Source organism: Corvus hawaiiensis, chromosome 2 (assembly GCF_020740725.1).
Source record: "Corvus hawaiiensis isolate bCorHaw1 chromosome 2, bCorHaw1.pri.cur, whole genome shotgun sequence".
Lineage (NCBI taxonomy): Eukaryota > Metazoa > Chordata > Aves > Passeriformes > Corvidae > Corvus > Corvus hawaiiensis.
The window spans coordinates 60,890,937-60,913,673 of NC_063214.1; the positions used below are offsets into that span (position 1 = coordinate 60,890,937).

Below are 22,737 nucleotides of genomic sequence, written 5' to 3' on the forward strand. Positions count from 1 at the left end.
TAGTGAAACCGCACCTCTGGGAACATGTAATGGGATCTTTCCTGTGATATGCAAATTATGCTGCCAAGTTGGTGTATAAACAATTCATGGGAGAGGTAGTTAAATAACTGGATCACATATCAAAGATAAAACCCATCACTGGGAATGGAAAAATGTGTTAAAAGAGTGGTTTTGCTTTTAAAAATAAATAAATAATGAACAAAAAAAAAAATCTTTGCCCAAAGCGTGTAGTTGCACTGAAGAGTAAATAGCAAATGATTTATCACAATTGTTGCAGTTCCGAGTAAACAAGCATTTAGGAAACCAGTGTGCATAGCGTTTGTGAAAACCAAGTCTTTTCCAAGTACAAGTAATCTAGCCAATTATGCTGCTATTTTTTTTTTTAACTGAGAAAAAAGATTACTTCACAAATGTTAATTTGGTTACTTTTCAGGCAGAAAATATGCACTGCTTACTTTTCAGCGATAAAACCAATCCTGTCATTTCTATTCTAAGCATGAGCAAAGATCTCAGGCAGCCCAGCAAAACATATTTCAGGGTCATATATAGCCATAGATCAATGGGTCTGAGCAAACCGTATTGACACCAGCAGAAGCTGAGCTCATGCCTTCAGCCTGAGTTTCTTACTTTTGTATTTTACACTGTATGAGGAAAGGATTCCAGATAATAGCACTCCTCCAATAAATCAAAGATTACTCTTTCACAAATGGTACTGAAGGCTTCACTGATTCTCTGTCCAGCTTCATTGTTCTTCCACAGAGGTCAATTCCTGTAGCACTTGTCTCCCCTCAGCCTTTTCCTATATCTGCTGTTCATTTAGAATCTGATGTGGCTCAGTTGAAGCCCAGTGAGAAGCCTCTGTATCCCTCCTCAGTGGGAGCAGCATCATGTGCTAGAGTCCTAAGAGGCCAGCAGCAGAAAATATAAGAAGGCAGCAGGGAGTATTAAAGCATCATGAGGCAAGGGAAGTATTTTTGACCTGTGACTTTCCTCTGTTTTGCTACGTAGCAGGAGTGATACTCTAGATAGAATTGTACAGTCACAATAAACAGGTCCCACATTCAACAAATGTATTGAATTCTGTTCTATGTTTAATCACCAACAGAAACTATGTCAGATGATCTTCCACCAGGAACAATATCTCATAATTAACTGTAATTAAGATATATCATAACTACAGGATATGAAACTAGATGGATCTGTCTCTTGACATTTCATATTTGGATTTTTTTTTTCTGCTAAGTCTCTTAATATGCTTCAATTAACGATAACAGAGGCCAGGCCATTCTCAATGATGGACCTGCATACGTGAGTGTTAGTACCACTGAGATGAGATGAAGCATGAATCTTTCCATCATTAAACTCCCCTTAGAAACATGAATGAATTCCAATTAAACTGAATTTACTGGCACAAATGTTGATTATGAGGCAGCTAAGGGTCAAAGCTTGATTGCCTTGTCCTCTAAAGTACAAAAACCTGTGCCAGACAGGAGAGATGAGTTGGGTATCTTGTCTGCAGAGTCTTCAGAAGTCCTGTAGCCATTCATAGCAGGTATGACATCTCTTTTCATTCACTGAGAAATCATGCAAAGCTGTTTTGTTCATGCCCTATTTGAACAAGCAAATTTTTAATTTAAGTGCCCCACAAAGGTTTTATCATCTAGAAAATTATTGCTTCTCTCTCTGGGCTGTGGCAGATACTAAGTCTTCACCAGCTGATAAGCATTTAGAGACCTAATCAGTAGTAAACCTGAAGTATAGTCTTTGTATAGATAGCTTAACAATTAAGACTTTTTAACTATTCCTGAATGAAAGAAAATTGCCGGCTTTAAAGAGAGAATTTCCTAGCTCAGGCATTTCTGGCCATGTAATTAAACTAAATATGCTGCTTCCTTGCCCCTAGCCACAGTTGCCCTAAAGAAGATTAACAACACTGAATTTCTACCCATTTCTGAAATCTTGTCTGTACCCTGAAATACGAACCCTGAAATAACACAACAGTGTGCTACAACTCCATCTGGTGACTCCTCCCAAACTCAGTGCTGCTTCCCTGTGTGCCAGTGATGCACTTTGCAGTGTCACCAACGCACAGACTCAGGGAGGAGTTCACTATTTCAAAGATGAGCATAGAAGAAACCAGTTTTCTGCAGAGTTTACTATGGTGTGTAGATATTTGCCTGAAGTAATCTATTAGATGTCGTAAAGCATATGCAATCAGAAGATCTTGCATAAAATACTGTGGAAAAAAGACGAAAAGCCTTCCATGCTATTCCACGGAGCAACTCCATTATGATCAGGACTTAATTTAAGTGATCTACTATATCTGTGATTGCACAATACAATCATGTTCCTGGGATTGTTATTTCTTTCTGTCATTTATTTTTAGCTACCTCAGTTCTCTGCAACTCCTTAAAGAAAATGTTTCTTGGATTTATTTGAATTTTGTTCCCAAGCACAACTGTAATTCCCCTTATCTGATTGAGAAATGACATTATTACAAACTTTTAGTTATCTTTTAAGACACCAGTAAACATTTTTTTTTTTAAATCTCATATTTTGCTTGCATCTTATGTGCTCACGCTTGATCACATGAAGGAATATTTTTGTACACTGGTGTTATGCATGACTATGAAAGGAGCTGTAGATAGAACAAGATGAGATACAGGCTGTAATTTACACCTGTCAGAGTGTGAATTTCATTGTAAGTGCTTTTAAAGGAAACTTGCTATTTTCTCCACATTCAGATAAACAGTGATTCCATAGGAAATGATGATAATTTATTTTTTTTGTTTATTTTGTTTATTCCTCTCTGCTTTAGTTTTGATTTTTATGGGGAAAAGATATTCCTCGACCTAAAGCAACCCTGTTTTGTCTGCATGCCCAGGTCATGGTCCTGTGATGCTGGACATACCCCATAAGCAGAGAACAGCCTGACTAGGCAAGATTAATAAAGCCTGGGATAAAGTATAATCACACCATTTCGTGGGTGGGGGATCAAGGTATAGATGGTTTAAATTACTTGCTAAAGGTGTGTTGCAGAGCTATATGAGGAACAGGAATCTCCTGGATGCCTGTCAAGTCTCTTTTTCATTTCGGGGAAGACCCCATATTTGTTTTGGCTGAATTGCAATTTGGATAGTTTGGAAGACATTTGGAGGCAGAAGGGCTCTATTAAGTCTTTCCTACTGAAAGAAATATTAGTAGGAAATTAAAAGAATAACAAATGGGACCCATTCAAAATGCTCCACTTGCTGTTGCTCTGAGCTTCAGGCAAGAAAGTACATAGAGCTCATTTAACCTGACCATTTATATATCAGAGGCCGCTAGTGTCACTTGGGCACTCCTAAATTAAACCATATATTTTAGACAGAAATATAGTGGTCTCACAAAGCATTTTCTACTCAGACCGTAAATTCAAAGAACAGGTCTTTGTCCTCTACATGTATCTGCTTTGCACTTCCTGTAGTATCACCTGGATAAACAAGGGCAGTTCATACTCCTGTCAGTTTAATCTCTTGCATCATCACCATTATTTTGATTAATTTGATACTTCAGGGCTTTAAAGAACAAAGACACTATTAACAGCATGAGCAGAGATGGTGCCAAAGAGGCCTGGACACTGACCCTGGCACCCTGTTCTCCTCCTGTGTGCCAGAAGAGCTCTGTGCTGCTGGAGGGAGGGCAGTGAATGGTAGCCATCAAGTTACACTGGGGAAGCTGACGGAAATTACTGCACCCCAGAGCCCTCTACATGGGCCACATCCTCTGCACGTTCAAGGGGTGAAGTCAAGATTGAGTCCAAGAGAGCATGCTACATAAATTTTCTGGATGACAATAGAAACAAACAAGTCAAAAGCCATCAGATACCATATTCATAGCTACAGGCCAAATGCTTTATTCATAATGTTTCAGTGAAAGTATTAACATTGCATTTGTTTAAAAAGTAACTAGGAGGCCATTTGTGACCCTTATAATACACATGTGAAGCTGGTTTACACTGGTTATGTTCTGCTTTCTATTTTCCAGAGGGTCAATTTTCAAGGAGCTTTACTGCTATTTATGAATATAAGTAACTAATTTACCAAAGTTTCACAAAGTGGCTTCATGGCTTCCACTTCATGGTTAAAGGTTCTGCAAATCTTTTGGTCTTGTTGTTGGCTTTGGGTTGTTTCTGATTGTATCTTGAAGGCTAGAAATACTGTATTACAGTAAAATAAATACATTATTCTTGTTATTACCTTTGTTTTTAGAAAATATTTATATTGTGCAGTAAATTGACATTGTACTTTACCAACATAGATAAAGGCAAATTCTCTGCCCTGAAGAGCTTGTAATTCAAATAAGAAAAGACAAACAAATGTATATCACTTCAGAAAATGGTGGGTGAGAGGATTATTAACTATGTGAAAGAGGTGGAGGGGCCGCATGAGGAGAGAGGAGGATGCTATGATCATCATTATTCCCAGTTTTATGACACAGTGGCACCTTAAAAGCCTCAAATGGGATGAAAGCCTGGCTGCACAAGGTGCCATGCAGAAGCTTGCCAAGGGGGTGGCCTTGTCTCTGTGTCTTAGAGCAGTGCTGCCTTGCTGACATCTCTGCCTAGGGGGCTCCTGGTTAAAGCCAGCATCAGTTCAATTACAGCACAAGGAATGCTGTGTTTCCAGTAGGTTTTAACCCTGCCTGAGGGAAAATCCACATGATTTCCTGCCCTGAAGAATTATAACTGAAATTGAAGCAAAGAAATGTGCATACAAGAAGGCGTTTCAGGGAAAGGGGAGTGAAAGGATTGCTGTCTGGGTAAGGGTATGGCAGGACCACCTGGAGGGAAGGAGGGGTTTTAGCATCATTATATTCACCACGTTCTGCAGCTCTAGCCTCCTCTGTCCTGACCCCCTGACAGCTAGTTACAAGGCAGAAGCACCGAAATAATTTTTGTTGCCTGATCCTAGCTGATGCACATATAGTAGCTGCTGTTCTCCTGATCTGACCTCATGTTAACTGTGGGATTGCTTCTCCCTCAGTGCCCACAGAGTATGTGATAATCCTAAATTTATGTAACTTACTACTGATCCCACAAACAACTGTTTAGAAAACAGGCAAAATTCCTGGCTCTGCTTAGCAACTTAATTCAACCTCTAAGGAAAGCTAATGGGTATGCAGGAGCACAAAGACCCTGGAAGCTCTGCTCCCTCCTGTGGGAGGTGGAAAATATTAATTGTTTCCCTCAGTTACCTACAGCAAACAACCTCAGAAATCAGAAAGGACAGAGGGAAACTCCCTGTAGCTCTTCTCACTTCCAGTTCAAAAATGGATGCTGTCCCCAAATATGGCAGGAATGATGAAGAAAGCCAGGAGCAGCCTTGGAAAGGCTGGTGGCCAGAAACAGGGGACTGTGGTGGCCAAGGGGTGTGTGTGATTTACACTGATCTTTAAAATAGGAATTGCAAGGAGCAAGGAATTTTAAGTGTCTGGTAAAGAAACGGGGCTGAGGAGATAGGGTTCATCATTCGGAAGTAGGAAGAAAAGGTCCAGGATTAATTTTTTCCCCAGAGAAAAGGCAGATGTAAGGCATCACAGTTGCTGGAAATGTGTTAGAGTGGGCAGCTCCCACTGTCAAACACTAATAGTTATGTGTTGGCATATTCACTGGGGATGGGCAGAAAAATAATCAGAAAGGAAGTCATCTCTCTCTGTCTTATAATTTGTATGTATCTATATCTGGGGACATTCTCACGAGTTAGTGCAAACTGAGTCATACTTTCTGTTCTCCTGCAGCTCACTGTGCCAGAGTTATCAGGGAAAGGACAGGAGTGGGAGCCAAGTCCCTCAAGACTGAGTGTCTTGCTGGGAGTCATATGGCATGCAGGTAGCAGAGTGACAATTGAGCTCCCAAGGCACAGTTTGGCTCAGCCCAGCTCATCTCATCCCATGGGTGTCTGACAAAACAGATGTTCATATCCAAAACTGCAGGGTAGACTTCCAGCCAGGGGAGTGAGATGTGCACCTCCAAGGTGAGCTTCACTGCCTGGCAAGGTAGGTGTCTGAAACAAGCTGGCAGAAGTATCCGGTTCTCCCCCTGGCAATGACAACAGCAGGAAAGCTCAAGCATAGATGTCTGCATTGGCAGAAGCTGGGCAAGGTGAATCCCTCCCTTCCCTAATACAACAGCACAGTGTAACAAACAGGAATGTCTTGGCTGTGAAGAGATATTTGGGTGAGAGAATGGCCTGTGGCAGACTAAGGCAAGAAAGGTGCCTACGTTGTAGGGGGAGTGTGGAGCCAATGGATGGAAACAAAATGATGCAAAGAAAAGCAAGAAAGAGTATTATGAGGTAAAGGGAGAACAGGAGGTTTACTAAGAGGGATGCAAGGATTGCAAGATAAATGAGCCCAGGGAGCACACTGGCAATTTAGAGCTTGTAGCTGGAGAAAATATCTTGAGTGTGGTGTGTTAAAAGCGGATGGCAGCTTTCAGAGTGAGGACAGATGTAAGTTGATAGAAGACGTAGTGGATTTTTCTCTTAAGCAAAATTTATCACCAGAAACCTTGAATTAAAACAAACAAAACAAGCCAAAATCTCTTTTCCAGATTTTCACTTAACAGCCATCACTGAGACAATACTTCATGGTATTGCATAAAATTTTGATTAAAATGTCTTTAGATTGCTTTAATACTCTGAAAAAATGTGCTGTGCAAATTACCCTTGCACTTAACCAAGGACAATTAGATGTCACCTCTTGCCATATTTTGACCCAATGATAAAAGTGTATTTTAAAAATATGAAGATAGTTTGATTGACAAGTTTGGAGGTTTTTTCCCCCCTATGCATGTCTGCCTGAAAAGACGGGCTGCCTTAACTCCAGGAGTTCAATCCTACAGACTTTGAAGGAGAAGAAAAATGATAATGAATGCATTTTAGAAACTTCCAAAAACTTACTTAAAATAGACTTTCCATACATAATGTTGCCATGTGAAACTCAACTGTATCCTGGTCGTCTGAGACTAGGAGACAGCAGTGTGTGTTCATTTGGAAATTCAATAGCAAGGCACCCGTGCCTCTGATGGTCTGTACGACAGAGTCCCTGGGGCTCTGCCACAGGCACGGCTTACGCGTCAAGCTGCTCATTTTTTCAGGAGGCGACATGGGAGTGATTTCACTTTAGGTTAGCCAGGAAGCTAAAATACTCTTTCTGGCAGTGTGTCCCAGCCTGCTTTGGTATCTTTTCTTTTTTTCCTTTTGTCTTAGTTTTTCTTCAAAAAAACTCAAGCAAACAACCCTTTGTATTTCAGCTACTTGATGTAGGTTTAGTAAACATGAAGCAAGGACATTGTGTATGGTACAGTGAATGAAAGAAGATATTTGATAAGTGTGGTGCATTTATATAGGTATTCTCTCAAGCCCAAAAAGATAAGAAATAGCATGTATAGCCCATACATAATGACTGCCCCAGGTACTGTATGGCATCAAGAAGGCATTCCAGCACCTCTCATTTCAGTATTTAGCCTTTCAATGAAGTTGTTGAAGTGCGTTTGTTCAAAATCTGCTTTGGAAGCTTCCTCTTTTGTCTGAAATGCAGTGGTGTGGGATGTCATGTTTCTAAAGTAGTCACTGACCTTTAGTAGAAAGTAGTGTGATAAAAGGCTTGCTATTAAAATACTGCTGTAAATAATTAAAATATTTCAGAATATTTTGTTGTTGTTAAACATAAATGGAGCTAAAATGCAGCATTTAAAGAAAGGATTGTCCCAGTTTAGTCAGTAAGTCACTGTTCTTTTAAATGGGAAGCAAGTGAGTCACAATTGCAAGCCATCTTGGCAGGGTGAAAAACAGAGATGCAATCATCAATTCACAACAGTGTTTTGTGTTCAAGGAATAATCAGACCTGTTTTTATCAAGGCTGTGCTGCATTGCTAGCCAGCAACTTGGCTTGTTTTTTTTCTGTTCCAGATGATTTTGGAACTGCATATGCTTTTTCAGTAAGTAAGCTGGACTTCTATAATGCTTTGCTTAATGTGCCTCCAGATTCTGTTATTTATAGATTTCAGCATAATCAGACTGCAGCTGCTAAAATACAGGCAGAACAAAAACCACATTTGTAACCTGTTAAGACTTCACTCTGAGATGACAGTGAAGTCCAGGATTTAACATGAAATATAACTGAGTGACCTTTCAAGGAGCATCACAAGAGAATTCCTGTTTATCTTGGAGACCTTTGTTTTATTTTTCTTTCTCTGTTGAAATCTTTCAGTGTTCTGCTTTCCAAGGGAAGTCTGGCCTTTGTGTGTACCATGTGCTATCTTCAGGAACTTCTGGGACAGGGGATTTAAGTAAAGCAGCATCTCAAATGAGCAGTTCTTCCAGCAAATATGTTTTGTGAAAATTGCCTTTGTTGAATATAGAGGGAAACTGTAAATATATTGTGATTTTTGTCTAAGTTGTCTTAGTCCTATCAGTATGGACATGATTCACTCATTAACTGTTTTTCAATGAAAATTGGTGGAAAGGATCCTTTGCAATCATGGAAAAACCTATATATTCAGTGTACATAGTTAAAAGTGAAAGGTCTTCATGCAGTAGCACATATTTTATGAGTTTATAAAATGACAATGTAGGTTTTTAGCGGTATAATATAGAATGAACAAACATGTTCTAAATCATTCATAAGACAAAAAATTGGAAAGATTATGTGAGTGAACACATAACCGGAGCTCCCATTCAGGCTCTAAGGGAGCTTATCTCCCCTAACTTGTGCCTAATGAAGCTGATTTCTTAAGGAAAGTGCTGGTTCCTGCAGCTGTCAAAGGCCTCCTGTAAGAGGGAGATGTGACAGAAAAATCCATGTAAACAGGGTGACTCTGGAGATGCTGGAAACCAACTGGCCTTTCCAGTAGAGCTGCAGGGAGGTGAAACATAAAGTAGGTGCATAAGTTAGGATCCCCTTCCAAAAAAAAGATTTTGTTCCAAAAATGCTCTGGTACCTGATGTAATTTTTCACTTGCTGAAGTAAATGCCTTTTTTACAAATAGTTGCAAGAAACATGTTTTCCTTCAATTCATTTTGAATTTCTGAATTTAGATGAGGTTTTCTAGGTGTTAGCATACCATTAACCGTGCAAAACAAAGCCTCTTCTTGAAACACTGCATATGTGATACCATCAAAAATATTTTTAAAGCCATCTTTAGAATCACACTGGAGATGCTTTTTTTTCATACAGCCCAGGTAGGATAGCTATGGCAGAAAAATATAATTTTCATTGTTGCTACCCCCATCTTTCTTCTTCATCGTAAGATGGTCAGAAAGAAATTAACAGTGACTTACAGCATATCCTTGTCTAGCTTTTCTTTCTATTTCTCCCATCTTTACTGGGGGTCCTGTATGCAGCTGGAGAAACAAAATCACTGGGAAGAACCAGTACCAAACGCTTGATATATTTTAGAAGACAGCTGGAGGGAGCCTGATAAATGACCTACTTTGGCAGGTCAGGTGGAGTGTGACCAACCTAATGACCACTGTCCTATGGATCACAGTGAGCAGTAACAAACCCTTTGAAATTGCCATTCTTTAAAGAACTGGAAAACTCACCTAGATGTAACAGTTCACAAGATTCCAAATTGCTCCTTCCCGTCTGTGTTTCTTCAAGAATCAGCACCAACAGCATTTAATGACTTTGTGACTTGTATTTCCAGGTTTCAAAAGGTTAATGCCATGAGTCTTTTCCTTGAAGGATTTAGTGATCAGAAAAATTAGACAAAGAGCTCCAGTGACTGAAGGTCACTCAGCAGGTCAGTGTCAGAGTTGGGCAGAGAACCTCCTCGTTGCATCCCAGGGCTGGCCTCTGACCCAGGCACTCCAAAGAGCCTCATTAGTGTGGTGCATTTAATCAGCTTCGCTCTGTGTTGTAACTCACTGTGGTGTTATGGATATCTAAAGGGTAGGGTTTTAACTTCACAATCTGCTGTTATTGAATTAGTTTTATGTTGTGTTAATTTCTTTGTCTCATGGCATTCATTGCCCGTGATAATTGATGCACAATATATAACCAACTTCTGTATTCATTTGGGTAACTGCATTTAATTGCCTGGTATAAAATATGTGCACTAAGTACAATCTGCTATGACTGCTATGACTGAGAAGTGCTCATTGGTATGGACTCAAGGGTGCTTTATCTTCCTGACAGCCTGTCTGAGCAAAGTCTAAATGTCTCTTGCAATTCACTGCCCAAGGACCGGTACTTGCATTACATCTTCAAAAAGAGAGACCACCAAAAAAGTATAACATGAAATCTCTCTACAAAATGTTTGGCATCAAAATTTTGTTAATCAGAAGTTGTCAAATCAGGAAGTTTTTTATTAATGTCCCTGCCTCTCCCAAACATCAAGGCATAGCAGGGCCCAGAATATTTTATTCGTTCTCTCCTGTAAATCAGGATTATAGCTTTATTTGCTTCTGAAGTTACTCCCCTGGAGTAGAGCTACTCCCATGCACGAGTGTTTATAACAACAGATTTCTTTTACATATATCTTCAGGTCATTAATGCCCAGAGGAGCATTAGTGAATTGTAAACCAGGAATGCACTCTAAAGGTGTGATGCCTGTAAAATGGTGTTGGTTAATGTCTGCTCAGGTTACACAAGACCTCTGCATAAGCTTACACTTTCTTGCCAGTTTAAACAGTAACACTGATTCAATTTATTATTAAGAAAGTAAGAATCTTTGCTAGTAGATGTATTCCTCATCAAACTTAGGATCTTGCTTTTTATATTACTTAGACAGTGGGCTGGTTTTCCTTGCTTGTTTTGTTTCCAGTGTCATGAAGGGTATAATAGTGCAGAAATGCTGAAATTTGCCCAAAGCTGATTTTATTTTAAGCACTAATGAAACTTTCTCTATATAAATTTTCAGAAGTTTTTAAACAGAAGCTAATGTTTGAGTATAAATCAGGTGTGAAATGCCTATGAGACTATTTTAGCCATATTATGTTGCTCTGTATTAATGTAACCACTGACTTGTCACTAGAAGGGATGTTCACAATTAATATTTTTCTTTTTAAAAGAGCTAGTTTCTACAATCTCTGTCCTTCAGGATGGAGCATTAGTTCTGCCTACAGCTTACTGCAAATTATACAGTGTTCATAGGTTCGTTTATGCTTGTTATTCAGCTCTCTTCCACTGACAAAATAGCCTGCAGCAGTTCTTGGTTAGATAGAACTAGTTCCACTTTAGGCTCCTCACGTTCTCTTTTATGGCTTTTCCCCTGGTTCACCCTGCACTGCATCCAGGTACTTTTGATAAAACAGTAGATTGATGGTCAGAGAGAAAACAAAGCTGCCGAGAGTTAGGGTGGGCTATGAGAGTGTGTTTCGAGCAGACTTCCGCGTCATATTGGGCAGATCTGGTGGTATAGCACAACATGAGTTTCACCATGTTGTTAAATACCCCCTGATTCTGCTTTCTTTCATATTCATAGTGTTATGTGCTGCTTCCTCTGCAAGGACTTTAACAAATACTTGTAAATAATTAATGAAAGTATACCAGAGTTTGAAATATGTGAACAACAAGTCAGAAGGCAAACACCAAAAAGTCGTTCCCAGTAGGCTGAGGTGCATTGGGCTAGCTCAGTGTCTGGCAGAACTGATGCAACTGCAGTGTGGGTTTGGGCAGAAGAGTGTGTAGCATTCAGCAGCAGACCCGAGCATGTCACCTGGTACACACTTCACCAAGCAACAAAACGTGGGTAAGGGGGATAGCAGAGAGAGTTCAACACCCATTTTCTGCCTACTATGCCTATCTGAGATGCCTTTGCCCCAAAACCATGGGGCAGTACCTCCTTCCTCCCCATTAGTTGAGGTGAGGCATTATGGGGACAAGCAAGTAGCACACGGTTAGGTATGAAGGGGCATTTCATCACCATTGGCTTTTAAACACTCCTTTCTTCATCAAGGCAACAAGGCTGCTGGTCAGGAGAAGAAGTGAACCACTCTCATCTGGGCTATTCAGCATATATTTTTGTAAATGGGATTGATTTGGCAATGATCCATAAAGGGCAAGGAGGGCTGTACTGCTTAATAAGAAATAACTTATTGACAAGGAATAATTCAGCCAGCCCTAACCTCAAAATAGATGTTTGTGGTCAGAAGTTTATAGCCTCAGTGGAAAGGGCTAAGTACAAGTTTAAAGAGCTGAACAGGAGACACCCAGTTTTTAAAAACTTGATATAAATCTTGGCTGCCTTGCCTTATGTTAGTCACATTCCCTGCAGAGGACTTCCATTCAATGTTTGTTTGGTGTTTGTAGATGTTATTTAAAAGCTAATTTTATGATAAAAATATTTTATGTTATGTATAATGAATAGTGGAGATCAAATAAGAATTGGAATTGCAAATTCAAATATTAAGGGTTGATAAATATTGACTTTTAAATAGACCCACTGTAGATTTGGACAAAATGCTTTTTAGTCTAGTATACTGGTTATTTGTAAATTACAACGTACGAAAAAATGTAGAGCATTGTCTGAGCCCGGCTCTTTCTTCACTTTTACAGCCGTTGATTTGATTCATGTTCCTATGATCTGTACAGTGTCATGGAACTAAAACATAAAACTTTCTGGCTCACACTTTATGCACATCAAATGAAAAAAAGAAAAGTGTGGGAGGTACTAAGCTAAAATATAGTGCAATTATGTTGTGTCTTTTCTAAAGGTGAATCCTTAGGTTGGAAACCTCTTAATTATCATCTTTCAAGTAGTTTTTAAATGTCAGCATAGCTATTCTAGGGCTGAACAAGTCACTGAAATACACCTGCACAGCACTAATGACCTCCCTGAACACTTGTTAGCTCCTGGTCAGTTGCTGCCCCTGGTACCCAACACCCTGGATCAGACCCCTTAGGCTATTGACAACCAAAAAAAATTAACGTGGCCCTCTTTCACCCACAGTCCCGTGTACCTGGTGCACAAAGACTAACTTGGGTGTGTGTGTATGTGATCATCCTCAGCCCAGTGTTTTCTGCCCCTGCTGTAAGTGCTGGGAGCTCACAGACTTCTTTGCTCACACCTCTTACCTGTCACCTGTTCAGCCTTCTTTCCAATGAGCAATGCTCTAATGTGGTGAGCCGCCCAAACAAAGACAGCAACAGCAAGAAGTTGCCAGAAGTTGCCCTTATGTAAAATTCATGGTCTGACAGACACCTGATGAGAGCAATGTGTTTTAGCTAGAAAAAGATACTGCACTTTTGCTTTGAGCTAACTAATCTCTGTGAGCCAAGGGTGCAGTGTTAGTTGAGGAGCAGGCATCATCGTCAGCTTTGTTAGGTTTTCTTTTCCGCATCTCTGCAGGCTCCATTCTGTAAGTCATTGCATAGTATTTTCTTTTCCCTTTCCGTCTCAGAGCAGACGACTATTTCCTTGAAACTTGCAACATCAGTTAATTGTTAACTGTTGAAAAAAAAAAAATCATATTCATCCCTTAATATGTTCTTTCAGCTGATGCCTTCGTGCTGAGGAGGCTGTGTAGCTGCTGATAAGACCTAATTTGTGAAGGGCTTTTTAGTGGTCTGACAGGTTCATACGTGGTGCTGTTTGTTCAGCAGGCAAGGATGAGTGTTTGCTGGAATGCCTCTACAGAGGCTGTGAAATGTGTGCACAGAGGCTGGGGCTGGTGATCCAGAGGGAGAGGGCAGGAGCTTCTAGTGCCTGCCAAGCGGTCAGTCCGTTGTTGTGTTCTGACTGTGGCATTTGTAGTTGATTTCCATCTTTTTTCTTTCAGAGCCTAATGAGCGGTGTGGGGGCCCTGTGCTTGGTGATATCCCATCTCAAGATGCTGCTAATACAGTAGCTAATTATTCCTAGCTGAAGAAGTCTAACAGAAGAAAAAAGGATCTGGGGAAAAGCAATGGCTGCTGGTAAATATCCCAGGGCTGCAAAGGTCATAAGAAAATAGCTGGGAAGAGCTGATTTCAGGTGTGACCGGGAGGGGAGAAGCAAAAATATGTGATCACATCTTGTGTCTGATGTTTCAGTATCAGAAAGGTACCATCCCTTAACTTCCCCATCGAAGGAAGATCCATACCTGGGCTCACTCTATTTTGACCATATTCATTATATTTCTCTTTTGGTTCTAGAACAGAACTTGGTATTTCCTAGAGTGAATGGATTTTGTTTGATCTCTTTTTAGTTAGGGGATAAAGAATTCTTAAATCTTTTACAAAATAAAAAATTGCATCTTATGAAAAACAGGTCTTTCCTTGGGGCGTGCTTGGTTCTCACAGGTTTCAGGCAAGTTCCACAACTATTTATGTATCATTAAGTTATATCAAAGTGTAGCAGGGCAATTCATTCAGGTTGGGAGAGGTCTCATAAGATTTCCAATCCAACCTCTGGTTTAATGCAGGGCCAGAGATAGGGTCAGACCAGATGTTCCGCGCTTTATCAAGTTGAGTCTTGAAAGGTCCATCCGACTGCACAGCCTGTTCCACTGCTTGACTATCATCATGGTGAAATAGTTCTCCCTTTTTCTTGTACCATTTTATGTCTGTTGAATGTTTCCAATGTCTTAATGCTCTATTATACAATACCAAGAACTATTATCAATGATCTAAAGGTGAATCATAATTAAGAAACAAAACAAACCCAAAATGAAGAGTGGTTATGATGCCTCATTTTCACTGAAAGTTTCGGTTAAAAATTGTGGTGCATTGGCTTTTCTACTTACAGCATGTTTATTTTCTTGCAGCAGCTGATGGTTTGGGGAGTATAGCTATAGATACCACACAGCTTAACATGTCAGTCACTGATCCCACGGCTTGGGCTACAGCTATGAATAATCTGGGGATGGTTCCAGTGGGGCTAGCAGGACAACAGCTTGTGACAGGTAAGATTTTTCTTTTTTTAAAAACATCTCTTGCACCAGTCATGAATTCTTTGTGTCCTTTTAAAAATATATGGAATGTTTTCTGAGGATATTATATTTTTATGTTCTGAAAACATCACCTATGATTAATATTGCATACTGTGTATTAGTCTCTTCTTGTAGTAGGTATATAATCCATATTATATTTTAACCTTGTGAAAAACTAAAACTCTAGGGGGAAATTGAACAGCTCAACCATCAATCCTTATGCTGGGTCAAGACAGGAGGCAAGTCTTGTAAAAGGAGCATGTGCTTTTGTTTCTCTGTTCAGGCAGGATGTCTTGAGGTTCTGCCAAGGAATACCCTGGGCTGAAAACTCTTGACTGGAGATTTTGGAGTTATGTTAATTGGGCATAAAATCGTGAAGCCTGTCCAGTTCATATGCTCAGTTGGTATTAGTGAAGTGAAGCTTTCTTGTCAGGTGTGTGCTTATTTACTTTCTGACTGGTTCCATAAATTGAATGCCAAGAGGTTGTTCTTATTAGATTTTGTCATTTCACTTCCAAAACATAGTTTGGGAGAGCATTGGAAGGGATCACTTATTCTAACACCCACAAAAACAGTATTTTGAAACCAGCAATATTTTACAGACAAGACTGGACCTAACAGTCCAGCAGACCTCGTCGTCAACAGTAGAGGCCGAATTAGTTGGAAGTATCAAAACTTCTTTGCTCCTGTGGTGTAGAGAAGAATTATTTATATATGGGTGGGTGCCCTGTAGACACAAGCCACTTGCTTGGCATATGACAGATTCTGTCTGGAGGCTGCACTGCCACTTCAGCTTAAGAAGAGCTGTGTAATATCTGTATCAGAGCAGCATCCTGTCACGTCCGTGCCTGTCCACATAGACATGGATGCAGTGAGCCAGGTCATGATGTAAATCACTCTGCTTGCCTCACCAGGGATGCCTGATGCTTAATTTTGTCCAAATATGCCCCCTTCTGACACTGGGAACTGAGTGGAGCTGTGCCAGTTCACAGCTGATGGTCTGGCTCCAAATTACCTGTTTTACAGACTGATACACTAAGCTGCAAGAAAGCTGATTTATAATGAATCAGTCTCAAGCAGAGAGTTGGGCTGGTGGAGGCTGTGAACTGATTGGTGATCTCTGGCTTTAGCCCCATGTTCCTGATTAAAAGAAACAAGCAGAGGCATCCACTCCTTGAGATCCAATGCTCTTCATTGCTTCTGTCAATGACCTGGATGCAGGAGCTGAGTCCACACTAAGTTTACTGATGATACTAAATAAAGAGAAGATGTTGATTCTCTTGTGGGTAGATCGGCCTAATAAGGAGTCTGGATAGATTACAGGGCTGGCAGTCACCAACTGTATGATGTTTAATCAGGACAAATGCCAGATTCTGCACCTGGGACTATGTAATCCTGGGTGTATGAGTGGACTGGGAGAGAATAGGCTGGAATGCAGCCCTGCAGAAAGAATCTGGTGGGTTTTGTTGATAGGAAGCTCAGTATCAGTCAATAATGTGTCCTGGTGTTCAAAATGGACAACCTGGGTTGCATTAGGCACATTGTAACTAACCAGTCAAAAGCAGTGTTTATCCTACTTTACTCAGCTATGGTGCAGCCTCACCCTGAGAGCTGCGTGTGGTAAGAGTCATATGAAAAATATGGAAGCGTATTCAGGGGAAGGCAACAAAGATGATGAAAGGAACTAGAGGGGCAAGGCTTGTGAGGAGCAGCTGTGGATACTAGGTTTGTTCAGCTTAGAGAAGAGGAGGCTGAGGAGTTGCTGTCTACAGCTTCCTGATGAAGGTGAATACAGAGGGTGATGCTGATCTCTTCTCTCTGGTGCCCAGTGATAGGATGTGAGGGAATGACTTAAAGCTGCATCACGGAATGTTCAGATTTGTTATTAGAAAAAAATTCATCTCTGTGAGGGTGGTCAAGCACTGGAACAAGCTACTCAGGGAAGTGGTCATGGCCTGTTGTTGGACAACACTCTTGGACACACGCTTAACTTGTACCATGCGAAGTTAGGAGCTCAACTTGATGATCATTGTGAGTCCCTTCAAACTCAGAACATTTAATGATTCTATCTGCTGATGGGGAAACAACTTTTTCCTTTATCCAGTGGGGATTTGCCTGCAGGTGTTGTGCTCGACTTGAACGCGATTACCTCCAACCTGAAAACAATCACATGTCAAAATCAGCTTCTGCTTCTTTTTTTTTATAAGCATCTTGGTTGCATATGCTGTGGAGGTTTGCCTGCCTTTTTGTCTTGCTCTATTCTGTCTCTTCAGTTTTGGTGTAAATTTTGTCCTCAGATGTGCTGGGCAATCCCTACAAGGCAGCCTCATCTCAGGTGCAATGCTTTTGCCCACAAGGGAGGATCTCCAGGATTTTATACCATTGGCAGCCCCCTGCTGTAATTTCCGTAATTATGTGTATCACGTATTGTAAAGATCTTGTACAAGTCAGTTCATATTTGTTCAGCATTTTCGATGTAGGAAGGGTGCCATAAGTAATAAATATTAATTACTGAACTGCTGCCTGATTTCTCTACAGGTGCAGAAAAACTTCTTTTCTTTCCTTTTGTTATTCTCTGTTTGAGACTCCTTTGTATTTTCAAGGTAAATAGGTGCTTTGACGCTTCATTATATTTCCATCAGATTCATAAGTTTTTGACACATTTTCTTTATGGCAGATCCATAATAGCAAAACTTCAGTTTGCCATGGAAGTACTTACAGATTTATTTGCTCTAATATATTTACTGTATCTGTGTTCAGTGAGGGTTTGCATCATTATATTCAACCAAACATCTAACTAGTCCCTAGCTATTTCTGGCTTTTTTCATTTTTTTGCTGTTAATCCTAGTAATGAACTCAGCTTTGTCAGCAGTCACATCCTGCTTTTGCTACTGTCATCTCTTACATTTCTCTGAGATGACGATGACACAGCCATGTCACAGTGCTAACTATTTTTCCATCTTTAAAATTTTATGTTATTCTTTTTTGTATTTTTTCCCCAGCCTTGTTGATAGCTAGGAAAGCAGTGAGTACTTTAGATTAATCTTGGAGAGATTATGATCTTTAATGGATATCTTTACATAACCTGCCATAGTCTGAAATGTGGTGTATTGTATTCACCTGTGTCTTGACATATCTCTTGGTCCTCTGGTCTGTCAGCGCTCCAAGGACTTATGCATTCATGGACTTTCCTTCCCCAAACTGACCAGTTCCTGATTGCTATGCAAGGCATTTTTGTTCTCATAAGTGCAGAATCCGTATGAACTACTAAGTGTTTTTAGAGGTTTCTCATGACCTTTTTTTCCCAGCAGTTCTTGACTTAGCTGCTGTGTAACACGCTGGGATGCCTGCCTTGTAACAGTTATGCTCCCCAGTTTGCAATCTGTGAAGCTCTTGTCTAGCTCGAGAGTTTGTTAAAATGACAACTAAAGCTTCCGCAACATCTGGCCAATACTCTTCTCACAGCCTGGGATGACGGCTGTCTGATCTTGGTAACTAATCAATTTTAAGCACTGCTAACCTTTTAGTACCAGTTTAGGTGATATCTGCACTCCATTTAATTCCTTATCTCCCAGTGCTGTAAAATTGGATTTTTGATCTGGGCAAATGTCAGAACCTTTCATTTGTAAAGATGGACTCCTGTTAATAGTTATATAATATCTCTCGTGTGTCTACATATATTTTGCTTACACTTACTGTTATGCAGAAAGCTTATTTTTTTCCATATATTGGGCTGCTCTGTTACATATACGCTACTATATGCATTTATACATTATATATACATAATTCATACAATAAACTGTAGTTTAATAATACATTAGTTAAAGTGTTAAAGATTGATGTGGAATAGTTATGGCTGAAAAGTATTTTCAGTGTAAATTTTCCCTCTCAGCAGGTTGTAATTTCTTTAAAAATTTTACCTTTTAGGCTCAGTTTTCTCATGGTTGCTTTTAGCCCAGGGGAAAAAAAGATTTGGAAAAGTTGGAGGAAATCTGTTAAACTGCTTTTGAATTATCCAGGCCTTAAAATTGCCGTTTTCTATGCTTTGGGACTTTGAGAAAAATGGTCAGGTGAGAGGGGAAGGTTAGTTTGTAGTTCATGTTTTTGAGAACTAAATCCTCTTTTATCACTCAGCAACTCTGATTCAAGCACATCTTTCAAGTACATTCAAGTCTGCTGTTTTGTTAGATTTTAGGACTAGAAGAAATACTCGGTGACCTAAGCCAACTGAGAATGTTTTATTTTGCTTTTGCACTGGTACTTTTTAAAGGCAATTTTGATATTCCTGAATTTAGTGTTCTTGCGCTTTCATTTGTTTCAGCAAATGCCATCAGGTCACCTGCTTTCTAAAGGAAGATATTCTGCCTAGAAAATTATTTACTTCTCTGGTTCAGTTCAGTTCTCCTTTCACTAATTAACCAGCGCTCTGAGAAACATGAAGCAATTTTGAGTTGCTTTCCTCCAGATGACCTAAACATTTGTGAGTCAAAAATGGTGTATGTCAAAAAGTTCCCCGGTACAAATGAACCTAAAGTGTGGAACACAAATGGTAATTCATTTAGCCTTTATGTTAAGCTCATGCCCTGTGACGCATATTTGTGCTCTTACAGAGTAAAATAACAAACCACAAGGGCAGACATCCAAGATGAAAGTTACAGGTCTGCGTGGAAGTCAAGGGTATGTCTGAAAACTGATGCCTTCTGCTTATTTACAGAATAATTATTAAGGCACATTGTTCCATAGGAGTCTGGCCAATACGCCTCAGCCTCAAGATATTAAAATTTTCAGTGATAACCAGTCATTTTTTTTTTTTCCTGGAGTTAGTCTTTGACCACTTGTACAAAATCCTAGTGAAATCAGAGACTAGGAACCTTTGAAGCCTAACATCTTGCTTACCAAAAGATACAGAAAAGAACACCATTTTTGTGGCTTCAGGCATGTATTTTTTGGACACTTGAGGTTGTGAAATATTAGACACTTACATCAACGTTTCTGTTTTTCCATTTGTCTCTGCTTTCCCCATACACTTGTCTTTTGACCTGATTTCAGTGGAACACAGGAGCTGTCAGTTCCAATCAGGTCACCTCACTCAGGATTGTGCTTTTGACAGTGTTGGGTATCAGATACTTCATAGGGAGAGATCCACAAGGCAAATCAGCGCTAAAGTGCTGCTCTCTCCGATGCACTCTCCTCTTGATCATTAGTAGTTCCCCAAACTAGAAGGTATCTATCCAAATCAAGTCATAATTCAGGAAAACTTCATTTTTGGAAGAAATACCTGCTGCAGTAAGTAGTTACAATCCTGAAATGGCGACCCCAGACATACTTTTTGGTAACAGAAAGATTTGTGAAATTTTCATCTAGAGACTCCTAAATCTCAACACACAAGGTTAAACGTCCTGCCCAGAATTTTATTAGCTCAAGGCCTATAAGTGTTTGGAGTTGTAATATTCAGACTCTCTTTTTCTTCAGAATGCAGATTGTAACTAAAGGCAATCACTATATTCAGATTCCAGGCACGCTTTATTAATTATTGTTCACTGCAAGTCATCATATGCTGACTAAATTGTAAACATATCCCTCACTGTTCTGGTTATGTACCATTTTTGTAACATTAATGAAGAAAAATCAAGTAGAAAATCAAGATATATTTGATTATATTCAGCAGCTCCCCGAAGAAAGACTGTACAGTGCTGAAGACTTTAAGAAGTCAGCTGGCCAGAGGAATCTGCCAACTCTCATGTGTATACCTCTTCTTCTGTGGCCTCTCCATTACTGAAGGCTTGGAGCCACTGGTAGCCATCTGGCAGTCTCAATTCACTCTACCCATGCTAATTTACCTATTAAAGCTTCCTTTTTCTACACTCCATTGCTTAGCCACTGATCCAATGTGCTGATGAGTCCATAACTCGAATCATCCAAGAGAATGGCTAATAAAACACAGGTTCCTTTTCTGTAATTAATACTTAACTCCTGCTAATTCATTAGAGTCTATCCACAAAAATTTTAAAGTGAGTCACTTATGAGATGAAAATAGTCACTTTTTCAAGGAAAAAATGCTTGAGCATCTTTAATTTGTGACTGAATTTTAGTGTGCTCCAGATGTAAACTTTGGTGAGCACAGGCAGCTGCCTGAGGCATTTCACGCACTCAGGTTCCCCTGCCTGTGAAATCTTCAGATCACAAGAGCTGAAGAGTTCAGCAACCCCATGGCACAGTAGTATTCAGTGTCTTTACCCCTGTTCTGAATGCTGCACTGGCTTGACATCTGGCAGTAAAAAAAGGTGTCAAAAGTCTTAATAAAATCCACATTTTTCCATAGGTTTTTCAACCCCATCAAGGTTACAAGTTATCTTCAGAAGGCATCTTTTCAACTTTTATGGTTTCCCAACCTGTTTTGTGCATTGTGTTTTGTTAACAAGTTGGCCTATGAAACAAAAGAAAGGTAGTAAGGTATGTGCTGAAAAAAAATTTTTTTCTTAATTTTATTTTAGTTCCTTTCTATCTTATTTTATCATCTTCAATATGGAAGCATTTTAGTCAAGAGGAAAAGATATACCATTCAAATTATCTGAATGACCAATCAGAATAATTACAGTTGTGTGAAACCTACTCTGAAGGATTAGTATTGCACTTATACCCAGATAAAACTATGTATTTATATTACCAAGACACAGGAGAACAGCAAGGGTGAAAGCGAATAGGTACTGTGGGAGTCCCAGTATGCAGAGCGACTGGGAACATCTCTGAAGTATTATATACTAGTGTAACAAGTAGGTTTTTTTCACTGACCTGAAAAGCGCCTGCAGAGTTAATCACACTTTCTATCATGTGAGTGTTACTCAAGGAGACTTCACACCAGGGGACATTAAAGTGCTAGGAACAAACACAGTCAGTTTACAACAGAAAAAGGAGAGAAAGATTTGATGGCCAGAGGAAATGTGGCAGAAACTCTGAGTGCCTTTTGACACGCTATCAGGGTTAAGTGTGCCTCTTAGGTCATTCAAGTGCCTCTTCTATATTAGACCTTAATTGAGGCCAGGGATGAAGATAATGATTAAAATCTGCTCGGTGCTTGAAGATAAATGGTACCTTTTTACGTGGTATGAAGGGCTGAATGTCCCAAATAAACAAGATTTAGAGGTGAGCAGGGCCACATAGAGGGTCGTGCTAAGTGCAAAGCTTGTGTTGTGTGTGGAGTGGAGGGTTTTTTAGGAACATAGTATCTCTTTCTGCTGTTGTACTTCTATCCAAGCCAGTTAACAGTTTAGGAAAACAGACTGATTACTATTTGGCATACTCTTCTTAATAGTCTCAAAATACTGGAGTAAATTTATGATGCAAGCCATATTGTTTGGATGTTTTGGCATTTTGTTTGGTTTTCTATTTTTTTTTAATTCCTGACTGTTAGTAATTATACCACCAACAATCTGTTTGGCATGTTCTTATTTGATGTTACAGTAAAGTAACATAAGGAAATATTTTATTTTTGCAGAAGTTTTCCACATCTTTTATCTTGCTTTGGAAAGCCTCCATTCCCATTATTTTCCATGTGTTTGTTTATTCTAGACAAGAAAGCCCATGTGTTAGTACGAGCATCCCACTGCATAAAGTAAGCCAAGAGGCTGTTGGGAACCATTTGCTACTGACTATTTACTTCTGTTGGAGTACAGCTTTGTCTGCAGAACTTTCTCCTCCAAGGATCCCAGGTTCCTTGGCCAACACGGGGAGTCCAGTGTAACCTGGGTGACATACAGTTTGCTGATGGAAAAATTGAGTTATTGTGGATGGAAGTCAATAGAAAGAGCAGATTGACCATTTTAACTAATCAAAGGCAATG

General features: G+C 39.7%; 1 protein-coding gene across 9 annotated transcripts in view; it reads left to right on the plus strand.

Annotated features, from left to right (window-relative positions):
* Positions 1-22,737, plus strand: part of ENOX1 (ecto-NOX disulfide-thiol exchanger 1) — a 359,243-nt gene that overhangs the window by 209,823 nt on the left and 126,683 nt on the right. For 8 of the 9 annotated variants that reach the window (XM_048295354.1, XM_048295355.1, XM_048295348.1 and 5 more), the window contains 2 exons: positions 13,767-13,902; positions 14,733-14,870. In XM_048295354.1, coding sequence (XP_048151311.1) covers positions 13,893-13,902; positions 14,733-14,870 — 148 coding nt within the window. In that variant the 5' untranslated portion in view covers positions 13,767-13,892. Of the gene's footprint in view, positions 1-9,763; positions 9,788-13,766; positions 13,903-14,732; positions 14,871-22,737 lie in introns of those variants that run through there. The other variant, XM_048295353.1, reaches the window with a different exon arrangement.